This window comes from Lissotriton helveticus, chromosome 6 (assembly GCF_964261635.1).
Source record: "Lissotriton helveticus chromosome 6, aLisHel1.1, whole genome shotgun sequence".
NCBI lineage: Eukaryota > Metazoa > Chordata > Amphibia > Caudata > Salamandridae > Lissotriton > Lissotriton helveticus.
The window spans coordinates 98,431,384-98,454,501 of record NC_136067.1 but is presented as its reverse complement, the minus strand read 5'-3'; the positions used below and the strand labels follow the sequence as shown (position 1 = coordinate 98,454,501).

The 23,118-nt window shown below is 45.4% G+C and overlaps 1 protein-coding gene across 1 annotated transcript in view; it reads left to right on the top strand.

Moving 5' to 3' along the window:
* LOC144762276 (ATP-binding cassette sub-family C member 10-like) overlaps positions 1-23,118 on the top strand; it is a 1,522,948-nt gene that overhangs the window by 332,022 nt on the left and 1,167,808 nt on the right. Inside the window, exon 5 of the mRNA XM_078647417.1 lies at positions 2,858-3,085. Coding sequence (XP_078503543.1) covers positions 2,858-3,085 — 228 coding nt within the window. The remainder of the gene's footprint in view (positions 1-2,857; positions 3,086-23,118) is intronic.

Here is a 23,118-nt window from a genome sequence, read left to right as displayed (position 1 = left end):
AGAATCTATCCATGTCTGGCAGTAGTACCTATGAATTCTTGTTAAAAATGGTGACTTGATATTTGGGCAGCAAATAGGTATTTACCAAAAGTGAAAAGCCAATTATTCAGAACAAGCATAATCTTATGCAAAATGTTGAGCATTCGTTTTTGGGAATTGCCTGTATTTTCAAGAATTAAAAGCATATATTTGATTGTAAAATATGCACATTTTTATACACCGACAAGCGTATGTTTGGTGACAAAATGATAGTATTGCCAGCTTTACATTAAGAGTAGGTATTGGAGTGATTTTCACTTTTGCTATACAAGACTGTAGTTTGGAGGATTGATATGACCCATTGACTTTTCAAAGCTGTAATACTTGATGTTGCAAGATTGATGTTTGCACTTGAAAGGGGCACGATAGAAACAAAAGGTAGTAACATCTAGATGTCTAGATAGATGCTATGGGAAAGGCCAGGCCTAGTGACAATTGATTTTCTAAACTGTGTGTATCACCTATAGCTTTACGAACATTGTTTGCAGGAATTATGCTGAAAAATGCACAAATTTGACAAAAATTTGCAGAGGGCAGTGGAACCTACAATAGGCCACGGGAAGATTAGGCTTTCTTGGGCACAACGTATTGGAATAGTTCAAGAATGTTGTTTCAAAGTCCATAAAATTTTTAGCAAATTTAAGTGACAATTGCTCTTTAAACACTCTATTTAGCCCCTGTTCCCTCACTTCTTTCCAAGAAGGCTATCCTCCCTACTGACCAGCCTTTGAGGAAGGTGTTATCTTGCTATGCTCGCTCTATCAAATTCTCTTGATTACTACTGACCTAGCATGTTATATTTTGCTCATTTTAATTGCCCAGAGGGTGTCTGCATCTTTTTTGTTCATGTTTGGTGGATATGTAAGTATTTAATCTGTTATGGGAAGAAGCAGAATATTGCCCCCCACCTCCTCAACAACTCATTGTAGGGATAGTGAGAGCACTGAAGGTGTTGGTCAGAGCTCGTGCCGGCAGGCTGCAGTGCTATGGCCTATGTTTACCTTCACCCGGGGTGGAGAGGGGAGAGGTGAGGGGAGGGTGGGGCGGGGTTGGACCACGCCACTCATGGAAGTGGGTGACTGCCTGCTACAAAAGATTTGGCCACCTCAGGTACTGCATCATGTTCTGATATTGATGGTGGCACACACAGCAATACTGTACGCATATAGCCTCAAAAATGGCTATCCAAAAACTCATCATCCAAACAACAAGATGTCTACCTCCAGGAATCTTTGCCAACTTTCAACAAAGTCCAGGTAGTCATATGGGTGGCTACTGATGAGAACTAGGGGTCAGAGTGCAAGTCACTGGAGACCAGGGAGCAGTTGTTTGCCCTGCTTTTCCCTAATGCCTTACGATGGGGCTAGACAGACAAATAAAGGGCCAGTTTTGCCTTTATCCCAAAAATAGTGCCCAAAAGTTCAGGCGCCTCTATCCTGATTTGTACTAATTGCAGTAGATGTTATCTGGTAGGTAGGTGGGGGGAGCACCTTCAGCTGTTCAAGGTGTCACAGGTAGCAAAGGGTAACTTGTCAGATTCTGAGAACCGCACCTTTAGCTGGAGGGAAGTCCTCTACTGCAAGGGCTAAATACTGATTCAAACAATTCTTGAATCCGCTCAGATGCCTCTTGCTTGCTGAATTGGACTCCATGCCTAGCTATTGGGCCCATAAAAAGTTAGACAGATTCACTATATCAGCAAGCGATGAAACTGGCACGAAATAGACTTAATATTCTTAACTTTTGAAGGTGACAAAACAGTTCATCGGCCTGATGGTAGTTGCTTCTCCTGAGCAGTTGGGTTTTGGAACTCAGTGGGGGGCTTGGTTATTTGGAATGTCATCACAACCTTCCGGCCAGTTCGCTGGCCTTGTATTGTCTGTTAGAATTAGGGCACTATTTCGAGATAGTCGAAAGACACCTCTTTGTGTAGGTAGATAAATCTTCCTCCCTTCCAAGTCAAGCAATAAAGCTTCTCAGGTATAAACCCAATCTGGAGAAAGAGTGATCAAACACAGACCAGCTCCATTCATGGCCATTGTCTCCCTTCTGACACTGCTGTGTAAGCCTCCATGGTATCCAGATAAAACAGATGAACCCACTGATGCACCTCCACAAAGCCTGGTGTTCATATTGATGCTTGGGTCATGATGAAGACAGTTGGACCTCGTATATGATCTTCAGAAAGTCCATTATTTCTCGAAGGATATTCAATGTATTTATGTTGACGATTTTTTTATTGTATTAAATCAAGAGTCCAATACTTGTTTTATACTCTATGAAGGTGAAGGGTTGTCTTTCACTACTTCACCTAATGCATGTTTGTTTAGAGTTTGAAACCATTTTTGCAAAATCCTAAAATACGTTGTGATAGCTAAAGCAATGTATAAGGTGACAGGTAGGCTTATGACTATCTTAAATCTGTGAATTGCCGATAACTGTGAATGTGTGTAATGTTCAGAAGAAGTCGTGTGATTTGTGGTAGTTGGGTCACACATTGTCCCATTTGTCTACCCTATTGATCCTTACAGGACAAACCCCTTCCATGTTTCACACTCACATGTACATTGTGTCATATAGATCATGAGAGCTTCAAAGAGAGTTGCGTGCTGTGACATTTCCAGAGCAAATGTATGCTGAAAAAGTTGTCAGCAACGTATCTGCCATGTTTCACAGTACTGGGCACCCCCTGTATATATATTTCAGCGGAGTTACACATAAATGTAATCCATAGTTCTTCGTCTTGCGATGGCTCTGTGGCAATGTTAAGTAACCCTGGTTTGCCCTCTAATTTCTTCTCCCAACTCCTGTCTTTCAGCTGATGACAGAAATCCTGCGTGGGATCCAGGTGATTAAGTTCTACGCTTGGGAGAAGCTCTTTGCTGCCAAAGTGAGAGACATTCGTAAAAAGGAGCTTCGAATTCTGAGGACCGTCAAGTACCTGGACGCGGTCTGTGTCTACTTCTGGGACGCGCTGCCTCTGATCCTTGCTATTGTGATGTTCACCGTCTACATAACGCTGGGGCACCAGCTCTCTGCAGCCACGGTTAGTGTGCAGTCTGCTCATCTGAAAAGATTTGCTTTTCATCAGGCAAAGTCTATATCCTTCTGTCACTGCTCAAAGACCACAGTTCTACATAAGTCAGACTTTAGGATCCCATTTACCAAGCATTGTGTCATTTTTATTGCACAGTAAAAAGATTTAAAATGATAAAAAGATTTGAAATGGGGGTATGTGATATATATATACATGTAGATGGCCTTAATGCAATGAAACACTTTTTGGGTAGTCGCAACATCACACTACACCAACATACAATGATGCTGGTCCAAATGGCGGAATGGTGTATGGTCAATAATACTTTCACTTACAACAAACTTCTGTACCAACAAACCCAAGGCACGGCCATGGGTACTTGCTTTGCCCCCAGCTATGCAAATTTGCATATGGGCTGGTGGGAGGAGCAAGTACTCATGGCCCACCACACCGACACATACCTCAATCATGTTGTCCTATATAAGAGGTATATAGACGACATCTTTATGGTGTGGAAGGGAACAGAAGAAAGTGCTTGTGACTTTGTTAAAACCATCAATGAAAATAGTCTGAATTTAAAGTTCACATGTACTACTAACACCACAAAAATCGCCTTCTTAGACTTGGAGGTCTTTCAGAAAGACGGCAAAATAGAAACCAGAACGTACAGGAAGGAGACAGCGGGTAATATAATTTTACACGCATCCAGCTTCCACCCGGTAAAATTGAAGGAGAGCTTACCATATGCGGAATGCCTCCGCATGAAAAGAAATTGCACTCTTGCACGTGACCTAAATGACAATACTGAGAGCCTTTTTTCCAGGTTGAGAGAGAGAGGATATAAAGAAAAAACACTAGACCAAGCCAAAAGTAAAAGCGAAAAACTCACTAGAATAGACTTACTAAAAGAGAAATCCCAGACAACAACCAGCCAGGGTGATAGCAAACCCTTCACTCCCAGAATGATCACAGGTTATAGTAAACATCACAAAGACCTTCGCAGAATCATGTACAAACACTGGCCACTCATAAGAATGGATCCTACCATTGGACAGAGTTGTGCTAAGTTACCTCAGTTAACCTTCCGCAGAGCAATATCAATGCGACAGGAACTCGTTAACTATGCACCCACGATAAACAAAAACATGAACAAAGACAAGCCTTGGTTACAACCTCAAAAAGGTTTTTTCAAGTGCCCAAAATGCAAAGCATGCTTACATGGAGTCACCACCAAAACAGTTGAATTCCCTTTCAGAAAAATACCCTACACAATCAAAGGCCATTTTACCTGTAAAACTGACCACGCAGTGTATGTACTTAGCTGCACATGTAAGAAAATGTATGTGGGAAGTACGATCCATCCCGTCCATGTGAGAATCTTGCAGCACTTGCGTGCCATCAGTAATGATGACCCGACATACCCTTTTGCAAGACATATAAATGCTCACCACAAGGGCAACAAAGACGAATTAACATATTTCGTAATTGACCATGTAGCACCAAATCCAAGAGGTGGGAACAGGTTACAAGCACTGAGACGGCTAGAGTCCAAGTACATCATTCAGCTCAACTCTAAGATTCCAAATGGTCATAATGCTGATGAAGCACTAAGTGTCCATTTATAACTGTTCCATAAGTTTATTAAAACATCTCAAGCAACCCCTCGCGGTCTAACATTAAAACCATAAGCTGTCTTAACATCTAATTTCACCATCTTTTTGTATATATTTTTTAAACCCGCACAGTCACACCTTTAATGTTTGTTTATATTTGTTTTTGAAAAATTTACTCACTCTTATCACATAACGGCAATAGGACTTTAACTGTGACACAGATTGTGCTTGATAGAGATGACATGTCCTTGGTTTCTCATAAGTTAAATCACAGAACCCCTTCCCTGTATAAACTAATGGGACCAATGTTGTTTTTTTTTTCTTTCACATTACTTAACAAAGGGAGAGGGGAAGCAGTAAACCAGCCACAAGGCACAAGACAATATGTTTCACTCCCGCTCAGGGGATACTTTTGACGCTATTTCTCGATGGCTATCTTGCCCACTTGGGCAGATGTGTTTGCGGTGCAATAACTTATTTTTTGAAATCATGTCTCATGAATGCTATAAAATTGTATCTCATGTGCCTATACACTATGAGAGAAAAAACGGCATCATATGCTTTTCACTGTTCACATTTTGTACCAATCATGATTGAGACCTATGTACGGTATTATACCATCACACACAAATGTCTCTTTGGCATACCATGCTGTTTGTTTTTGAACTTTGTTTTTGAACTCTGTTTTTGAACTTGGTTTTGAACTTGCCACTCACAAGATAAACACGTGGCTCGGAAGGCCATGGACAGCGAATAATGTTTCTAATGGCACCAGAAGCTAGCAAACACTCGCATTTAGCATAACAGTAACACGGAGCTGTGCTCACTTGGCTAAATTTTATCCAGCACTAATGTAAACCCTTGAGCTAAATCCATAAATCCTGAACCCTTTTCACCTCGGTTCACGTTTGTAACAACTCGGTTTAAACAACCAGCCCCAATCTTCCCGCCTCTCCGTCTCCCCCGTGGAAAGTAAAAAACTGATAAATGTATACACAAACTCAGTGCATTTATTTTATTTTCGACCAAAGGATCTTTTGTGATATTGTTTGTTTATAAATAAAAGGACATGCTTTCAGCCAAATCCTCGCATTTGTCAAACTGATACCCAGACTCTCTTACCTTCCTGTCGAAACTCGAGGCACAACCATCAATGCGGGTGGGAAATTACAGAGTGGTCATGCGTTCGCAGCCTATATAGAGAGTGCAACCTTTCTTTCATGTCCACTGCCACATAGCCCAGTGACTCTTCACTTTCTCTGTTCTCTGTTCAAAGTGAAAACATGCACAAACTGTTTTAATTTATTTCAATATTGCATCCTTAGAACCGTAAATGTTTAAAAATGAAAACAATTGCATTATAGACTTTTTGCTTTAATTTGTTAAAACATGACTCTGCAAAAAACGTAATTATCTTCCATGTCTATTACTGTGTCACCAGTCAGTTTTGTCGTACCAAAAAGAACCAATGGGTTATCAGTAGTCACTATAAATGTTGAACATGCACTTGGTGAACTCAGATGTAGTGAGCAAGGTGGACCTGTCCACCGAAACGCGTCTGATCGTTTAGTCTTGCAAATAAAGACCCTTGATTTGAATCCCACGGAGTCGGTGCCTGTTTTTCGAAAGGATTGTGAACACAGGATTGGGTTCATATATATATATATATATATATATATATATATATATATATATATATATATATATATATATATATATATATACATATATATATATATATATATATATATGGCCTAATCTCTATGCCCCCTTGTAAGGTGTCGCATTACCCAATAATCCGCCTGACATATTAACTAGCATACACCAATGTATTGTATGCGAAGACAATAAAGACTACAACCTACAGAATAGCAGAATAGCGAACCTACACAGAATAGTGGACCTACACATATAGGGGGTCACTCTCTGGATCTACTTTTTTCCAACTGCTCCAAAGTACGGTGTCAACCTATTGTTCAGATAAATTGGTCTGATCACTTTTTAGTGGAATTCTCTCTACTGGGCATGAACAAACCTTCACAAAAAAACACTCTCCCGCCAATCTGGCGTCGACAGTGGCATAAAGTCACGGTGGATGAGCTGCGGAGGGTGTGGAAACAGCCTATTTTTATAGAAAAGGATAACGTGGAGTCCGCACTGCTTAAGTTTAACAACTCTCTTATAGAGGCAATCGATTTACTAGTCCCTTTAAAGTTACACAAACAATACCCCACCTCTAAGCAAGAAATATGGTATACTGAAGCACTAAGAACTGAGAAGCAGGGATGTAGAAAGATAGAAAAAAAATGGAGGAAAATTCGAACAAAGAAAAATAAGAAAGCATATCAAGACGCCCAATCTAATTATTACAAAAACATAAAGCTGGCAAGGAAGAACAGTCTTAAGCAGCAACTCGCAGAGGCGAGCAACTCTTCTAAGGAACTAAATAAAATTCTACAGGCATTTACTAAACCGGCAGCCTGTGAAAGTCCAGATGACTTTTCCCAGTCCCTATGCGATGATATTTCTCTGTTTTTTTAAAACAAGATAAATATGATTTATGATAAAATAATGAAGGCCTCCAGCCAAAGGAACAACATCTCAACTCCCTCCATTCTGCCCATATATGGGGATAATTCACTTATGACTTTTCCGGCAGTTAGTGATCTAGACCTTCCATACCTCATTAGCCGCATAAAATCGGGGTCCCCTGATGATTTTCTGCCTGCTAAAATGGTTGCCTCCCTGAGCGCTCTGCTTGGACCTCAGATTCAATCAGTTATACATTTTTCTCTTAAGGAAGGACAGGTGCCTATGGAGTGGAAGAAAGCGGTGGTGAACCCCATTCGTAAGAACGCAGCACTTCCCTGGACAGATCTTTCAAACCTCCGACCCATCTCTCTCCCGCAATACCTTAGCAAAATGACCGAGAGGCATGTGAACACCCATCTGTCTAATTACATCGAGACAGCGGAGGGTCTAGACTATTCTCAATCTGGATTTAGACCCAATCACAGCACCGAATCTGCCCTCCTCTCAGTGACCGATAACATCAGGATGGCACTGGATGGAGGGGGCTCCATGATTCTGGTGCTGTTAGATTTATCCGCCTTCGACACGGTGTCACATGAGATACTTCTCGATCGTTTGAGGGAGGTGGGCATAGGAGGCGTGGCTCTGTCCTGGTTGGAGAGTTTTCTCTCAGGTCGCCTACAAGGAGTCAGATTGGGCTCCCACTATTCCATCTCAAGGGAGCTCACCAAGGGAGTGCCACAGGGCTCATGCCTAAGCCCTACCCTCTTCAATGTGTACGTGGCCCCCTTGGCAGACATTGTAAGAGCATACAGGTTCACCCCGGTGTCGTATGCTGACGACACCCAACTATTGTTCCCTTTTCAGACCCTCACGCCCGCAATACAAAAATCTTTCGCGGACGGCATGAGTGCAGTATCGGACTGGATGGCCTCAAATTGCCTCCAGTGTAATGTAGGCAAAACAGAGGTCATGCTGTTCGGAGAGGCCACTCTCCTGTGGTCTCCAGAATGGTGGCCCCTGGACCTTGGACCAGCACCTTGTCCAAAACAGACTGTAAAAAATCTCGGTGTGCGGCTAGATCAGGCACTATTGCTGAAAGAACATACAAGCCAAGTTGCTGGATCCTGTTTCCGTGTTATCGGACTTTTACGTCGTGTTTTTCCACTCTTGCCTGATAACTACAGGAAAACGCTTGTCCAGACCATAGTAGTCAATAGGCTGGACTACTGTAATGGCCTGTTCATCTCGGCCAATGAGGAACAACTAAATAGATTACAAGTGGTCCAGAATACAGCGGCGAGACTTGTTCTCAACGCCCAGCCTAGGACCCCCTCACGCCCCTTCTGGCCAAACTTCACTGGTTTCCGGTTAGGCAACGTGTCAAATTTAAAATCTGTTGCACCATACATGGATACCTGGACCTGAGCGCGGCCTTTGACACGGTCAACCATCAAATCATGGCCCAGCGACTTAGAGATCTTGGGATCACAGATGTTGCCCTGTCCTGGCTGATATCATTTCTGCATGACCGCTCCTTCCAGGTTATAGAGGGTAGTTACACATCTAAAGAGACCCCTATACGTTGCGGAGTACCACAGGGCTCCTCTTTGAGCCCTATGCTCTTCAACGTATATATGTCCCCTCTGGAAAATATAGTCACCCCCCATGGTATTAAACTCTTAACCTACGCACTTCTCCTACAACGCCTCCAGATTGTGGAACTCCCTCCCCCCTGACATCCGCGCACAGCCCAACCTGCTGGCATTTCGAAAAGCTCTGAAAACCTGGCTGTTCCCATAAAACCTTCCTCTCAGATTCCATCTGTACTTATTCAGCGCGGGGACGCTCACGGGCAGCCAGGCGCTCAAGAAATCTGTTAACAATAACAATAACAATTACATACATATGTGTTTGTCTGGTACTGGCCCCAAATATCTGAATGAAAAATTCAACCTCTACAGTCCAGGACGTTCCCTGCGTTCCAGTAGTCAGCAGTTACTTCAGGTTCCAAGGGTCAGGAGAGCCAGACAGGGAGGTCGAGCTCTCTCCTACAAAGGCCCCATTCTTTGGAACTCACTCCCTTCCACTCTGAAACAAACTACTAATTTTCAGTCCTTCAGGAAGTCTGTAAAAACCCACTTATGTTCAACATCCTAACTATTAGTCACTTCACAGTCTATAATCTTGATTGGGCTCTTCTGGTAAAAGCGCAAGCGTGGAGATACCCCTTCGGGGGTCGAGTCCTGCGCTATATAAGAGTATAAATAAATAAATAAATAAACCATGCCTTGAAAATATAAATGGTCCATAAATTGTAATGAAAATGGCCATAATAGAGTGCACTTGTTTTCACCATCCAAGATGGCGACATCCCCAATCTTCACGCCTGAAGATTGGGACCTCCTCAATCTGGAATACTTTTTTGCATGGACCACCATCTCCAAGTTAATTACAGCGCTGGCAAGCAAGGTCCTTCCAGCCTTTGGCATTAACTCTTATCATCAGATGTGCTACCCTTGGGCATCATTTCATGGAGTCCATGCTCGAGCCCATTTAAGGCACCTCCCTAGCTAGGTCCTCGGCAGATGAGTACTGCGATGAGACAACTACTGTCCTGTCACTAAGTTACACACAAACTAAACTACAGTGCGGGCCTATTTTAGTGCAAACATGCAACAGACTGTGCTATACGCAAAGTGTACATCTCTCACGGTCCTATGACTAATCATGCACCAAAACTGCACAGGTGTCTCGTAAGATCGGATTATGTTTCTAAAATATTGCTGTCACATAAAATCCACTTAGTGGTAACTTGACTTATGTCTTTTGGGTCCTATTAAGTGTTTATTTTGCAGTGCCAATGTTACTTATGACTATCCACTCACCCAAATCTCCATGTTGGAAGAGGTTCTGCACTCTGAGGTGGACCGTAGTCCCTTAATTCACACAGTATGCACTTGTCATTAGGCAGTGGATGTTCTTTCCAGACGATTCTGGAGTGGGCACTATATTGCATGAATTAGCTGAGCTTCTAGTATCCCACCTTCTTTAGTGTTTTACCAGATAGCTCCCCCAATCGTGAAACAATGCATCCAAATACACGACTCATTCCACTATTTCCCATGCATACGTCAGCACCACATGTTTCTGGTGAATAGATAATGCTCCCATATTCTTGTGCAACAGGACGTCTCCTAGAGTATGAGGCCTAACCTTCAGTAACCCCATCTCGCCCCTCTGGAGAGTACCAGGCATCCATGTTTGCTCCCATAGGAGATTATGCCCCAGTGCTACTCTGGTCCAGTTTAGATAAAAGGTTGTTGAAGTCTATGCTGTCATTTACATTTACCCTATCTCTCACCATGGGTGTGTTCCCATCTTTCCTAGCCCCTGTCAGCTGATACAACTTTGTTATTCCACACATGCCAGCAGGAAGGCGTAGCTAGACAAACGTAGGTGTACACATTCCCTATGCTCAAAACCATTATCGGGCAAGCACATTGCTATATTTCCATACTTTGACATCTTTGGTTTTACTGGGCTGCCAAATGTCAACTGTTGTCAACAAATGTTCCTTTTCCATTGTCGCTTCTATGTTTTGCAAGGCTCACTTCTACTGATGGCAGCTTTTGTAGCAAAGTTCACTGAAATGTCCCATGTTTATGCTCCTACCCGTACTACCTTAAATTGTTAGATTAGAAAAACCTGACTTTAATTCCCACATTACTCTGTCAGTCCCTGTATAAATGATGAGAATTGACTGTTGTAATTTTCCCAGAGATCCCTCCCTCCCCTCTCTTGTCCTGAGGACAAGTAATTTATGTAGGCATTTCTGTGTAAAGTTTAAGTCTATGGAGCTTTTCTGATGTATGCATGTATGTGTTAAGGGCTTGATGCTGCTGTTTCTTAATTAGCCCAGATTTGGAGACTCCCAGCTATTGGTAATTACTCTCCGTTTGCACCTTGCTCCTCTGCATTGTCCTGAAAGAGGGATAATGTAACTATGGCAAAGGCTGCTCTTCAAGGAGGAAAAAGAACACAGCACAAATGTGATTGAAGCAGCTGGCACAGAAGTACACTGGTTCAAGGAAACAATGCTATAATTTTAACTAAGGACAGTGTTTGATGTATGTGGAGAGATGTTGTTCAGTATCCTGGATGCTTTATTTGTCAAGGCTTGCTCCTGCTTTTTTATTTATGTTCTGCTCTTCTTGGTTTCAGATCTTCCTATGTTGTGTTCTCTTCTGTTTCATTGATCTCCTTTGAAGGTGGATTTTTTTCATCTTGATAGGGTGGTGCACTTGCCATCACTGCCTTGTATGTGATGTTGCAGATCTTGCAGGTGATGCGTTTTTTAGAATCTAAGTGATTTTGTACTTGTCTAGAGTTGAGGTGTGAATCTCTGAAGCTTGATTTAGGAGAGCCAGAAAGTTGAATCTGTAAATTGAACGCTCCTCGTTAAAATCTATGGTGAACTGCAATGCCACAACGTCAAGGCACAGCAGCGTCAGCTTTCCTCTCTCCTTAGCAAGGTAAATTTAAAGGTAATAGTAACACCTGTCATTTTTTTTTCTTTTTTAATATCCTCATTCGCCTCAGACCTAAGTTGACAGAGATTAGGCTGTCTATTACAGTTACTCGGTTTTAAGGAGACGTAGGCATCGAGTATGGAACCGGGGGACAACACCTGCCTACCAGTAAACCACAATCCCGCATAATGTCACTGTCCCCCATTCTAAATTTAGGGGTTGGTCACACTCTCTTCTGATACCCTGTGACCAAAGACTGTAAATGTTGGCCAGCTAGTTGTAAAAACTTCGAGGAGGGCCCAACACAGCCGGAGAGCATCCATGGGACATAATCATAGGATCCAAAAGTTATTGTTTAATAATTAGCAATTAATTTAGCTAAGACCACTTCAATAAACAATCCCATATTGCCTTTTTCCTGCTACTCTGCAATCTGACCAGATCAGTCTTGGAAGTCTTATACAGGGAGGTTAGCCATTCCGTGTGTGGGGGGGTGTAACATCTGTCCATTTCCTGCAAATTTCTCTCCTGGCCAGCAATATTGCGTAGAAGAGGAACCCCCTAGCAGGCCCTATTACTTCGCTAGCTCTACTGAAGATGACCAAGGGGATAGATATATGAACAGGGAATCCCAGAATGTACTATATAGTTATGCCTACTTTCCCCCAGTATTCAGTTATCGCAGGACAGTCTTTGAACATATGAATGTCCGAAGCATTTACTAGACCACACTTCTTGCAGCTGACAGGGGGACCTTTTGATATTTTGGACAGTCTTGCAGGAGACAAATAAGCCCTGTGGGTCGTAAAGTAATTAGTTCGAGGTATGTGGGCTGCTGAATTCATATCTATAGCATAGATCGCCGCCTAGTGTTGGGTCCGGATGATTGCACATTGTTGTCCTGGAAGAGTCTTCGAAGTATCACGAGATAGGTGGCTCCTCCCCTGGACTACAGTGCGCATGGGCATCGACTCCATCCCCAGATTGTTTTTTTCCGCCATTGGGTTCGGATGTATATTCGTTATCTCCAGTTTGGAATCGATATAGACTTTTCTTAAGGCCTGAAGGCCTTTTCCTATACCGTCGGTATTGTTTTGCGCTCGGTGCCCAGCTCTGTTCCGGCTCAGTTCCCGAGTCGGACATCCAGAGGACTCGCGTGGCTCTTCGGTGCTCGAGGCCCAGTCGACGCAGCAAGACTTTCGACGACACATCATGGAACGGAGCCCGTTCAAGAAATGTCCCGTGTGTGGAGCGAAGTATCCCCACATCGACGTCCACCCGGTGTGTAACAAGTGCCTGTCGCCGGACCGCGATGAAGCCAACTGTATGGCTTGTTCCCGGTTTCGATCGAAGAAGACGATTCGGCTTCGGCGCGTGGCGCGCCTGGAGGCCCAGCAGTCGGCCCCGGCACCGGTGGACATCTTCGAGAGAGAAGAAGCAGACGAACCAGAAGTTCATATGCAGATTTCACCTCCAGCAGAGGAGATCGACTACGACTACGACGCGGACGTCGAAGTGCTCAATGCAGAAGAAGTCGTCAACGAGGTAGGAGACGACAATGAGGCCTATGGGGCCACGGAAGATAGTTCAGGCGAAGAGCTATTCCCCGTTCGAACAATCACTAAGGCTCAGGTTGAGGGATCGCCACACGGCCTTACCCAAGACCTTACACCCAGATCCACGGCCTCGCCTACGGGCCCGGCTACGGACACTTCTGCGGAGCCGCCGTTGGTCAAAACGAAACCGAAAGTGAAACCTTCGGTGTCGACGAAAACGAAAGTGATGGAGACGCCGTCGAAACAGAAGACGTCTGTCCCTCTGGCCGCCTCCTCATCTTCCGATATGTCGGGGCAGCCGAAGCCGAAGAAGGCTGTCGACCCGGTGAAGTCGACCAAAGGCGTAGAGCCAAATTCGGTCAAAGGCGTCGAGCCAAAATCGATCAAGGGCGTCGAGCCGAAGACTGGGGCCCCAAACCCAGTAGTCAAGGCCGCCGACCCGAAAACGTCGGCGCCGAAGGCCGTCGACACAGAAGGAGGACACGGCGCACCTAAGAGGGCTGATCCTGTACCTCGGCCGGAGAAGCCCAAGACATCGACGCTCGAGTCTTCACACGCTGGTGGACCGAGGACGTCTGTCGGGTCGACGAAACCGTCCGCTTCCTTTACGAAGCAGGTGTCGGACTCACTGCAACGCATCAGGAACAAGGCTTCGGCGGTCGATCCGAAGGATGCTTCCACCCCGAAGCCAGCTGCCAAAACGCCAAAGTCTTCGACGCCACTCCTGTTTACGTTGCCGCCGAAGGTGGCACCAAAGGCCTTCACACCACGGTCGGTCGCCAAAGCGCCCATGCAAGGGTCTGCAGGGTCGAAGCCTTCTCAGCCGCTTGGGAGCTTGAAGCATCGACAACCCTTGATGGAGGAGCAGTCGGAACACTTTATCGACGCCGACACCGGGAAACTTACCCTCTACAAGAGAAAGATCACAGCGACACAGTCTTTGGAGTCCTACACGATTCCTTTGAAGCGCAAGAAGCCTTCTACGGATTCACCGGTTCTGGTTGAGCCACTTGCTCCACGGACTCCAAGAGTTGCTACACCCTCACCCACTTATTCAGATGTGGAGGCTGAGGAAGGTGATGACGAGGAGTATAACTTTCCTGCCAACACTGATCCTCAGGATCACCAGGACTCTTGGGCAGATGCAGGGGGCCCCAGGGGATCAGCAAACTGCCCTGGACACTCAGGTGTACAATGTCAAAACCTCTCCTACTGAGGATTCTGCGGCATTTATTGCTCTAAATGAGAGCGCGGCTAAAAACCACAACGTCCAGCTGCATGCTGACCCTATTGAAGTGGACTTCCTCTTTGATACCTTCTCCATGGCAGAAAAGACTGTCAAGACTCTCCCTATGCTGAAAGGGGTTCTGAAACATGCTGCAGACATTTTTAAAGAACCCACACGTGCCAGGGTGATCAACCCTAGGATTGAAAAGAAATATAAGCCGGCAACTGGCGACCCTACCTACATCAAGGGCCAGTTGCCATTGGACTCTCTGGTCGTTTCTAATGCCCGGAAGAGGGCGAATTCGCAAACCACTGGTGATGCTCCTCCCCCTGACAAGGAATCTAAAGTGCTGGAGGCATCAGGGAAGAGGGTGGCGGCTCAAGCGGCCAATATCTGGCGTATCTCAAACACTCAGGCACTCTTGGCCAGATATGACAGGGCGCACTATGACACACTAGAGACCCTGTTACAACATCTACCAGATCAGTATAAAGAGACAGCGTAGATGCTTATTCAGGAAGGGAAGCTCATCTCCAACGCTTCTATTAAATGTACACTGGACGTGGCGGACACCGCGGCCAGGGCCATCAACACCAGTGTGATGTTGAGACGTCAGGCATGGCTCAGAATCTCCGGATTTAAACCGGAGATACAGACCACCATCCTCAATCAGCCGGTAAACCCTGATAGATTATTTGGTCCTGAGGTGGATACCACCCTGGAAAAGATAAAGAAGGATACCGAGACTGCAAAGTCCATGGGAGCGCTCCAGTCACAACAGTTTAGGGGCAGTACTTTTCGTCACTCAGGCAATAGAGGTGTTTCCAGAGGCCAGATGTCCCAGCAAACGCAATACACTAAAGGTGGGGCGCAGTCCTCTTACACCAAGCAGAGTAGAGGAGGCTATCGGGGCAACAGTACCAAGGGCAGAGGCCGTGGAAACAACAACTCCCGTTCCTCCGCCACCAACAAACAGTGACGCCCTGTCACTGCCCCCCGACCATTCCACACCTGTCGGGGGGAGACTCCAGCAGTTCCTGCTAGTCTGGAAATCCATCACCACAGACAGGTGGGTCAGGAAACTTATCCAGTTTGGTTATTGTCTGGAGTTAACATCCACTCCACCCAACATGCCACCAAAACACCGTCCTATGTCCACAGAGCATTTGCACTTATTGCAGCAGGAGGTACTTGTCATGCTGCAAAAAGGGGCAATCGACCTCGTGCCGGTGGAGGAAGAAGGCACAGGAGTGTACTCCCTGTACTTCTTAATCCCAAAGAAGGACGGGTCCCTCAGACCCATACTGGAACTTAGACCCCTAAACCAGTATATTCTCTAAGAACACTGTCACATGCTGACGCTGCAGCAAGTTCTTCCGTTGCTCAATCAGGGGGACTTCCTCGCAACCTTGGATCCCAAGGATGCATATTTTCACATTCCACTACATCCATCACACAGAAAATACCTCAGATTCACCATTCAGGGTCGGCATTATCAGTTCAGGGTCCTACCTTTTGGAGTGACCACAGCACCCAGGGTGTTCACAAAATGTCTGGCGACGGTGGCTGAGCACCTCCGGAGGCAGAACGTTCACATTTACCCTTATCTGGACGACTGGCTTGTCCAAGCAAAGTCGGCCCAGCAGTGCGCCGCCAACATGTCCCACACCATTCACCTTCTTCACGATCTGGGATTCTCACTGAATTATCCGAAGTCGCACCTTCAGCCAGCCCATGTGCGGCAGTATCTGGGCGCGACGATAGATACTCTGGCAGCCACAGCTCAGCCAAATTATGTGAGGATCGACAGCATTCAGTCGCTGATCCAGAAGTTCAAACCGCAACACTCGCTTCCAGCAAGAGTGTTCATGCAGTTGATAGGCATGATGGCCTCCTGCATCTTCATAGTCCCGCACGCGAGGCTCCATATGCGTCCGCTCCAAGAATGCTTGGCTCGTCAGTGGACTCAGGCTCAAGGACAGTTGAACGACCTAGTGTTGGTGACCGGTCGGGCATACAGCTCTCTGCATTGGTGGAATCGACACAACCTTTGCAAGAGCCGACCGTTCCAGGAGCCTGTGCCACAGATTATCCTGATGACGGATGCAGGCTCAAGGACAGTTGAACGACCTAGTGTTGGTGACCGGTCGGGCATACAGCTCTCTGCATTGGTGGAATCCACACAACCCTTGCAAGGGCCGACCGTTCCAGGAGCCTGTGCCACAGATTTTCCTGACGACGGACGCATCTCTCCAGGGTTGGCGAGCTCATGTCCTTCACTACACGGTGCAGGGATGAGGCAGGCAAAGTGCAGGCCATCAACCCCAGGCTGCTAGTGGTCCTCTTTCTACTCCGATAGATGCCAGAACGCCAGAAGCCAGAAGCCACCGCCGTTGCGGCTGGAGTGCCCTCCCGTGAGCTCCATGAGCCGGGCTTCACAACGCGGCAGGGTGCACTAGTCGCCTTCTTTCAACGCGGCAAAATCCGCCGGGCACATCTGAGTGTGTCTGAGTGCGGCAGAGAGCCGCGAGTTGCCCCACAGCGCGGCGGAGAGCCACAGAACGCCGGGCACGTGTGAGCGCGGAGAGCCGCGAGTTGACCCACAGGACAACGGAGAGCCGCGAGTTGCCCCATAGTGCGGCGGGAGTCACGAATTGCCTTCCAGTGCAGCAGGAGCCGCGAGCACGTTTCCAGTGCGGGAGGAGGAGCAACGGGAGATTGCGAGGCGGAGGGTGTAGCAGATCGGAGGAGAGGAGCGGTGTTGCCGAAAAAGCCGTAGCTGGAGCCGAGCCGCACAGCTAGCCGAGGTGAAGAAAGTCGGCGGGCGGCGAACATAAGAGTGGCAAGAGCCGAGGCGAGAGGCAAGTGGCGGCACTGGTTGCATTGCAGGACGGACCCCGGGAGACGGATACGCACGCACCACGAGGCAGTGAGGTGAGGTGAGGTGAGGGGAGATAAGGACGTGTGTGGCAGCGCGGCTCAGTCCTCCCTCGGGCTTTCTTTGCCTCGCTAGCTCGGTGCAGCCCCTCCACCCGCAGGAAACCTGCTGGGATTTAAAAAAAAAAAACTGAAACATTGAGAGTGCAGAGGACACCTGGGCTTTCGCTGCAGTCCGGCCACAACTCTCTGCTCTCTCCCCCCGCTCACCTTTCCCGCATTCCCCCGCGCTTTTGGCAACCATCCTCACAGCACCTGCGAGTAGCGAGCATCGAGAGAAGAGCGAGGGGAGCGGTGTGCAGGCGTGGTAAGGCGTCGTGAGCAGGGGATCGGTCTCGAGTAGATCCCTTGGTGAACTTTTGTAGAACGATTGCCACCGTGCTGCAGAGATCTGGCTGTTGCCGAGTGCTGGTCAGAGAGAACGCGGAACACCGGCAAGCCAGAGAGCTGGACCATTGGAGAATTGTAAGCCCCCGCCAGCTACCGCCCTTACCACTAACACCAACACCAACATCCCCCTGCACCACTTGCTGCCTCGCCTCGCTCTTCCCCATACAGAGGCGGCGGACCAGTGGCATAACTGGAGGTGAGGTGAGGCGTATTACGCATCTGACGTTAAAAACATTTTTTTTTTAAGAAAGTTTTAGGAAATGCGCAAGGGGCTTGTGTAAAGTCAGCATAAGCATGAGTATAAGTGGCAAGGGGGTCAGCGCAGGTCATTGGCAGCAAGTGGCAGCCCAAGTCATATTCCCCTCAGAATAATGAGGTCCGGTAGGACACGAAAGAACCCTCCACAACCCATGAAGTGGAAAACCAAACCCAAAACAGATGATAATACCTCCCAGAGCAGTGTAATTAACACAAAGACAGTTCCGCTAATTCCACCAATGTACTCGATATTTGGCTCAATGAAATCAATTGGCAAATTCACGTTTTTGAAAGACCCAGTCGCGGCTATCTACTCAATGCCAGCTATGCCAAATGGTCTTCAAAGACCACTGACACCGTGCAAAGTAAGCACACAGACGGTCACAGATAAATCAAACACACTGTCTCACTCTACGTCAAGCACAGTGTATATCATTGGAAAAGAAGGATCAAGTATGACCAAGTTATCAACAGAAGAGGCAATCTGGCCAATGAACCAGGTGAATAATAAGAGCATAATTCAAACGCAAGCACAAGTACATATGAGTGTGAGCGCCCATGGCCAGGAGCAGGACCAAGAGCTAGTAAAGTACAAGAACTCAAATGATTGTACGAACAGAACCACGGATAGTATCTTGGAATATGCACTGGAAAACCTCACAATGCACACAAGCCTAACTAATGCAATGTTGACAACCGCACCCCCGCCACAATCAACCAGTGACACTAATAAAGACCGATCGGAGGCGCCATATCACTGCCATACTCAGAGCCCCCTGGGCACAGGGCAAGCTCGAGGACGTGAACCAGACGGCTATGATAAAACCAAATCTGATGCGGGATACAAAGAAAAACCTAATAATCACTCAACGCCTAGACAAAAGTCTCGATCAAATCAAGAAAAGGTTAAAGTGGCCTACGACACGTGGACGGAGTCACAAGCCCCTCAGGATAACAATGGAATACTCCACGCATCGAGTACAACGCCCAATTATGATAAACAAACCCTGGATTCAAGAAAAACTGATCTCAAGCAAATTAAAAAAACTGAAAAGCTCACAACCTCATCCAGTGTCTTGCAATAAAAAAAACAAGCAAGCGGCCCACGCCGCAAACAACCAACTTCAGAATCAGAAATGGATAATGCAATTGAAATATCAAGTGGGTTCGAACAGGTAGAACAAGCATCCACAGAAGTATCAATTAAAATATTTCCAGAGGAAAGAAAGGAAACAATAATAGAGATATCTAGCATGAAACAGACTGATCATGTCCTCTCAAAAACACATCACAAGACGCAACAAACCTCAGAACCAAATTTGGAACTATGGGCTGACATGGCAAGGGAACGCACGGTAGAAAACATAAAGTGTGCATCAATCCAACTACAACACCAACCGTTGTCAGCAAGCAGATAAACCTCCCAAGGGAGAACATAACTCTATTTACAACTTGGAATCTTTAATAAAATTACATGGTGCGCTGGGGAAAATACTAGAAACATCCATCAAAACACTGGACATGCAGTCCGATAAACTTGATATTCAAATAAACTTAATGAATCTTATTGCTGAACATATTTCAGACATAAACAAAAAACTGGACAACATGACAAACACACTGGCAAAAATTCAGATTCAAAGTAATCCTTGGGTTCTGCCTCCAAATTGTCTGTGTAACCCCATACTAGAAAAGCTAAGGGATTTACCAATAATACTCACAAATATTTTACAGGAATGCAAACATGCAAATCGTGAGTTGGTAAACACGGCGCAACACGTCGAGTGTCACTCGTCAGACTCAAGAGACATTAATACTATAGCTCACCAAAAAGAAACACGCCATGATGAGATAGACAAAACAAAAATGATGGAGGAAAAATCACCTAATAAAAGGTCACAAACAAAAGAATCAAATATTTTACAAAAAAACGGAAAAAAGACAAAAACCGGAGAATTGACTGAGGGCCAAATATCGTCAAATGATCAATCCTCGGGTCCAACCAAAAATAGTGACTTGCTGATCACCGAAATAGACGAACAAACGCATGAGCAGACCATAATTATAGATAGCCAACAGCCGGTCTTAACTAAAAGACAAAAAAACGTGCTAGAAAGGCTAGACAGCAACACCTAAATAGCAGACCTACTAATAAGCAGATCTTGGACATTTACCCAATTTTTAATCTCTCAAAGAACGCAAGTAACCAACAGAAACAAAATGCTAAAAAAAAAAGTCCAACTCCAGACTACCCCTACGGAAGTGCAATCCCGTGGGATAGCAGTTTTGCCAAGCTTAAATTCAACAGCATGTACGGAGGAAAGTAATGACAATGAACAGGAGTCCTGAGAGTGGCGAGCCCGAAATATCAAGAACATATAGCCCAGTGGGGAGCCCAATGGGACAATCCAAAACCATCGGAAACAAAGTAAAATCCACTGTCCAGTCTATACAGCTCCACAGTGGTCACATCACAGCTGATTCAGAGAATGATCTGATAACAGATAGAAAAACTTTCAAATACCAAAACCCTGTAAGTGGATCACAAAGAGGATCACAAAGAGAGGCACCAAACAATGTCGAAAAACAAAAACAAAAAGTAAGCCTCATCCAGCATAAAATCGTCAGTCCTAGACAAAATGCTTCAAATTGCGCCATTAAAAACCCTAGGCAAGTCATTGTGGATGTTGACAATAGCCGGCTACTAGTTAACATTAATTCAGAATATGATGGCCTAAAGAATACCGGAGGCATGGAAAAAGAAACTGCCTTTCAGAAAACCAAGCAGGAACACGCTCTATCCATTAGGTTCAATGGCTCGAAGATAGATATCCCGAATGTTACAGCAAAGGTAAATGAGTATCGAGCAAAGACTGCGACGGACAACAGGTACAACAAAAAAAGTCCACCCAAAGATTCAAATAACAAAGATAACAAACCTGCTATAAGACTCCAGACAAATGCCCAGGAATCAATTTTTCTCATGCCAAAAGATGATAACATATCGAATATAAAAAAAAGGATGTTATTCATCCCAAATTAACAATCAAAAGGCCGACAAGATTACTTGAACAGAGGAAACATCTTACGCCTAATGGCAGAAACTCCAAGTTTACAACACATAACCACTGCTGATCTACTAGCTATCGAATTTGTAATGACAGAAAACAACCCAGTAAAGGAAGGCACCCTAGCGACTTGGAAGAATGCCGAAATAGTTAAGGACATACTGCAGGAAATCACTACATTTGAAGAGTGGGGAATCTCACTCAGGGAAGATGTTACACCAGGCTACCCTCTCCCCTTCTTAATGCTAGATGCCCCCACAGAAAAAATTTCAGTTGAAAAAGATATCACATACTCAGTGCTGTATGGTGCCAAGGGCGCGGAAAATCTAATATCTGACCCCCAGTATAGAACACATAGTGGTTCCAGAGAGGAATGAAATCAGATCCTGGGCGACAAAATTGATCAAGCCTCCATAAAAATCTTATCCTGGAACATTGCTGGAGCAAAAGATATTCTGAGTGACAAAGGCAAGACTGAGTCCTGGGACTCGAATGAAATAATTGTATTACAAGAAACATGGCTAACTACACCGGTTGAAGTGCCAGGTAGAATTGGTCATCATGTCAGTGCCACCCGAACCCAGCAATACGGACGAGCTAAGGGGGGGCTAACAGTTTACATTTCTGAGGCACTAAAAATCAAGTCCATCCAGTTATCCTCGACCACCGCAGAAATGCAATTAATTAAATTGGAAATGGGCCCATCCGCTGATATAGATACAATCATACTCATTAACATTTATGCACACCCAAAAAGAACAACAAAACAAGAGCTCTTCAAAAAAGTCAGTATCAGTATAGCAGAACTTCGCCTGGAACATCCGACCTGGGAAATAATTCTCACAGGAGATTTCAATTCTAACCTATTACACGCCCTGAAGAGGAAGAAAATGTTATTACTGCCAACGAAATATGGGCAGTAGAAACGCAGATGATACCGCTGGCTAAACGAACAGATAGAATGGGTCGGCAACTAATCTGGGACCTTGAGCAGTTAGGCATGCGCGTGTTAAACGGGAGAATAAATCCGGATAGACCTGCCAACTGCACGTATATTGGCCCCAGTTCAAGCTCTAACTTGGACTACACCATCGTCACTCTCCCCCTCCTTGGGCTAATTATGAAGTTCGAAATCATATGTACACCCAATAGAGATCATTCGGCCCAGCAAATCGAACTCAAAATAACTCCTCAGAAACATCTGGAGGCTACCATAATAGCAGGAGAAATCTCGACGATAAATTTGAAACGTTTAAGGTGGACGTTTGCTACACTACCAAAAATAGCTTCAGATGCAAAAAACCTAATGTGAATTCTCTCCCCTAAAAACAAACCGATCGTTCAAACATGGTCCTCCTTTCTGAATAAACTACCAGAAGTAGGAGTTAACATTAGAAGGATACAGAAAAGTAACAACAAAATCCATCTCAGTAAGGCATTATGTGCCTTGAGAAGGCGCTTGAGACAGTCCCTGAGGAGAGCTCAAGGTTATAACTCTCATTCCAAAGTATGGCAGGATGTACGCTCCCTAAAGAAATCATACAAGAAACAAATCTGGATTGAAAAACAAAATGTGGTCATAGACTTCTGGACGAAGATAGTGTATAATGCAAACAAATCTGATACTAGAGCATTCTGGTCACAGATAAATTCAATGAATAGAACCTCAAATATCATAAGCATGACTTGCGTCTCGGAGAAGGCATGGGTCCAACATCTAATTGATACATTCTCAATAAACTCCATGACTCAACAATCCTCTGCTGTAACTGCCTTCGACTCGAGATATTCATTGGATAAGAAAAACGAAGTCTGGGGCCAAACCACCCAAGACAAAACAGAAATGGAACTACTGCGAATTATAAAGAAGAGTAGGCAAGACAGTGCCCCAGGACCAAACGGTGTTCCTCAGGCAATCTACAAGCAAG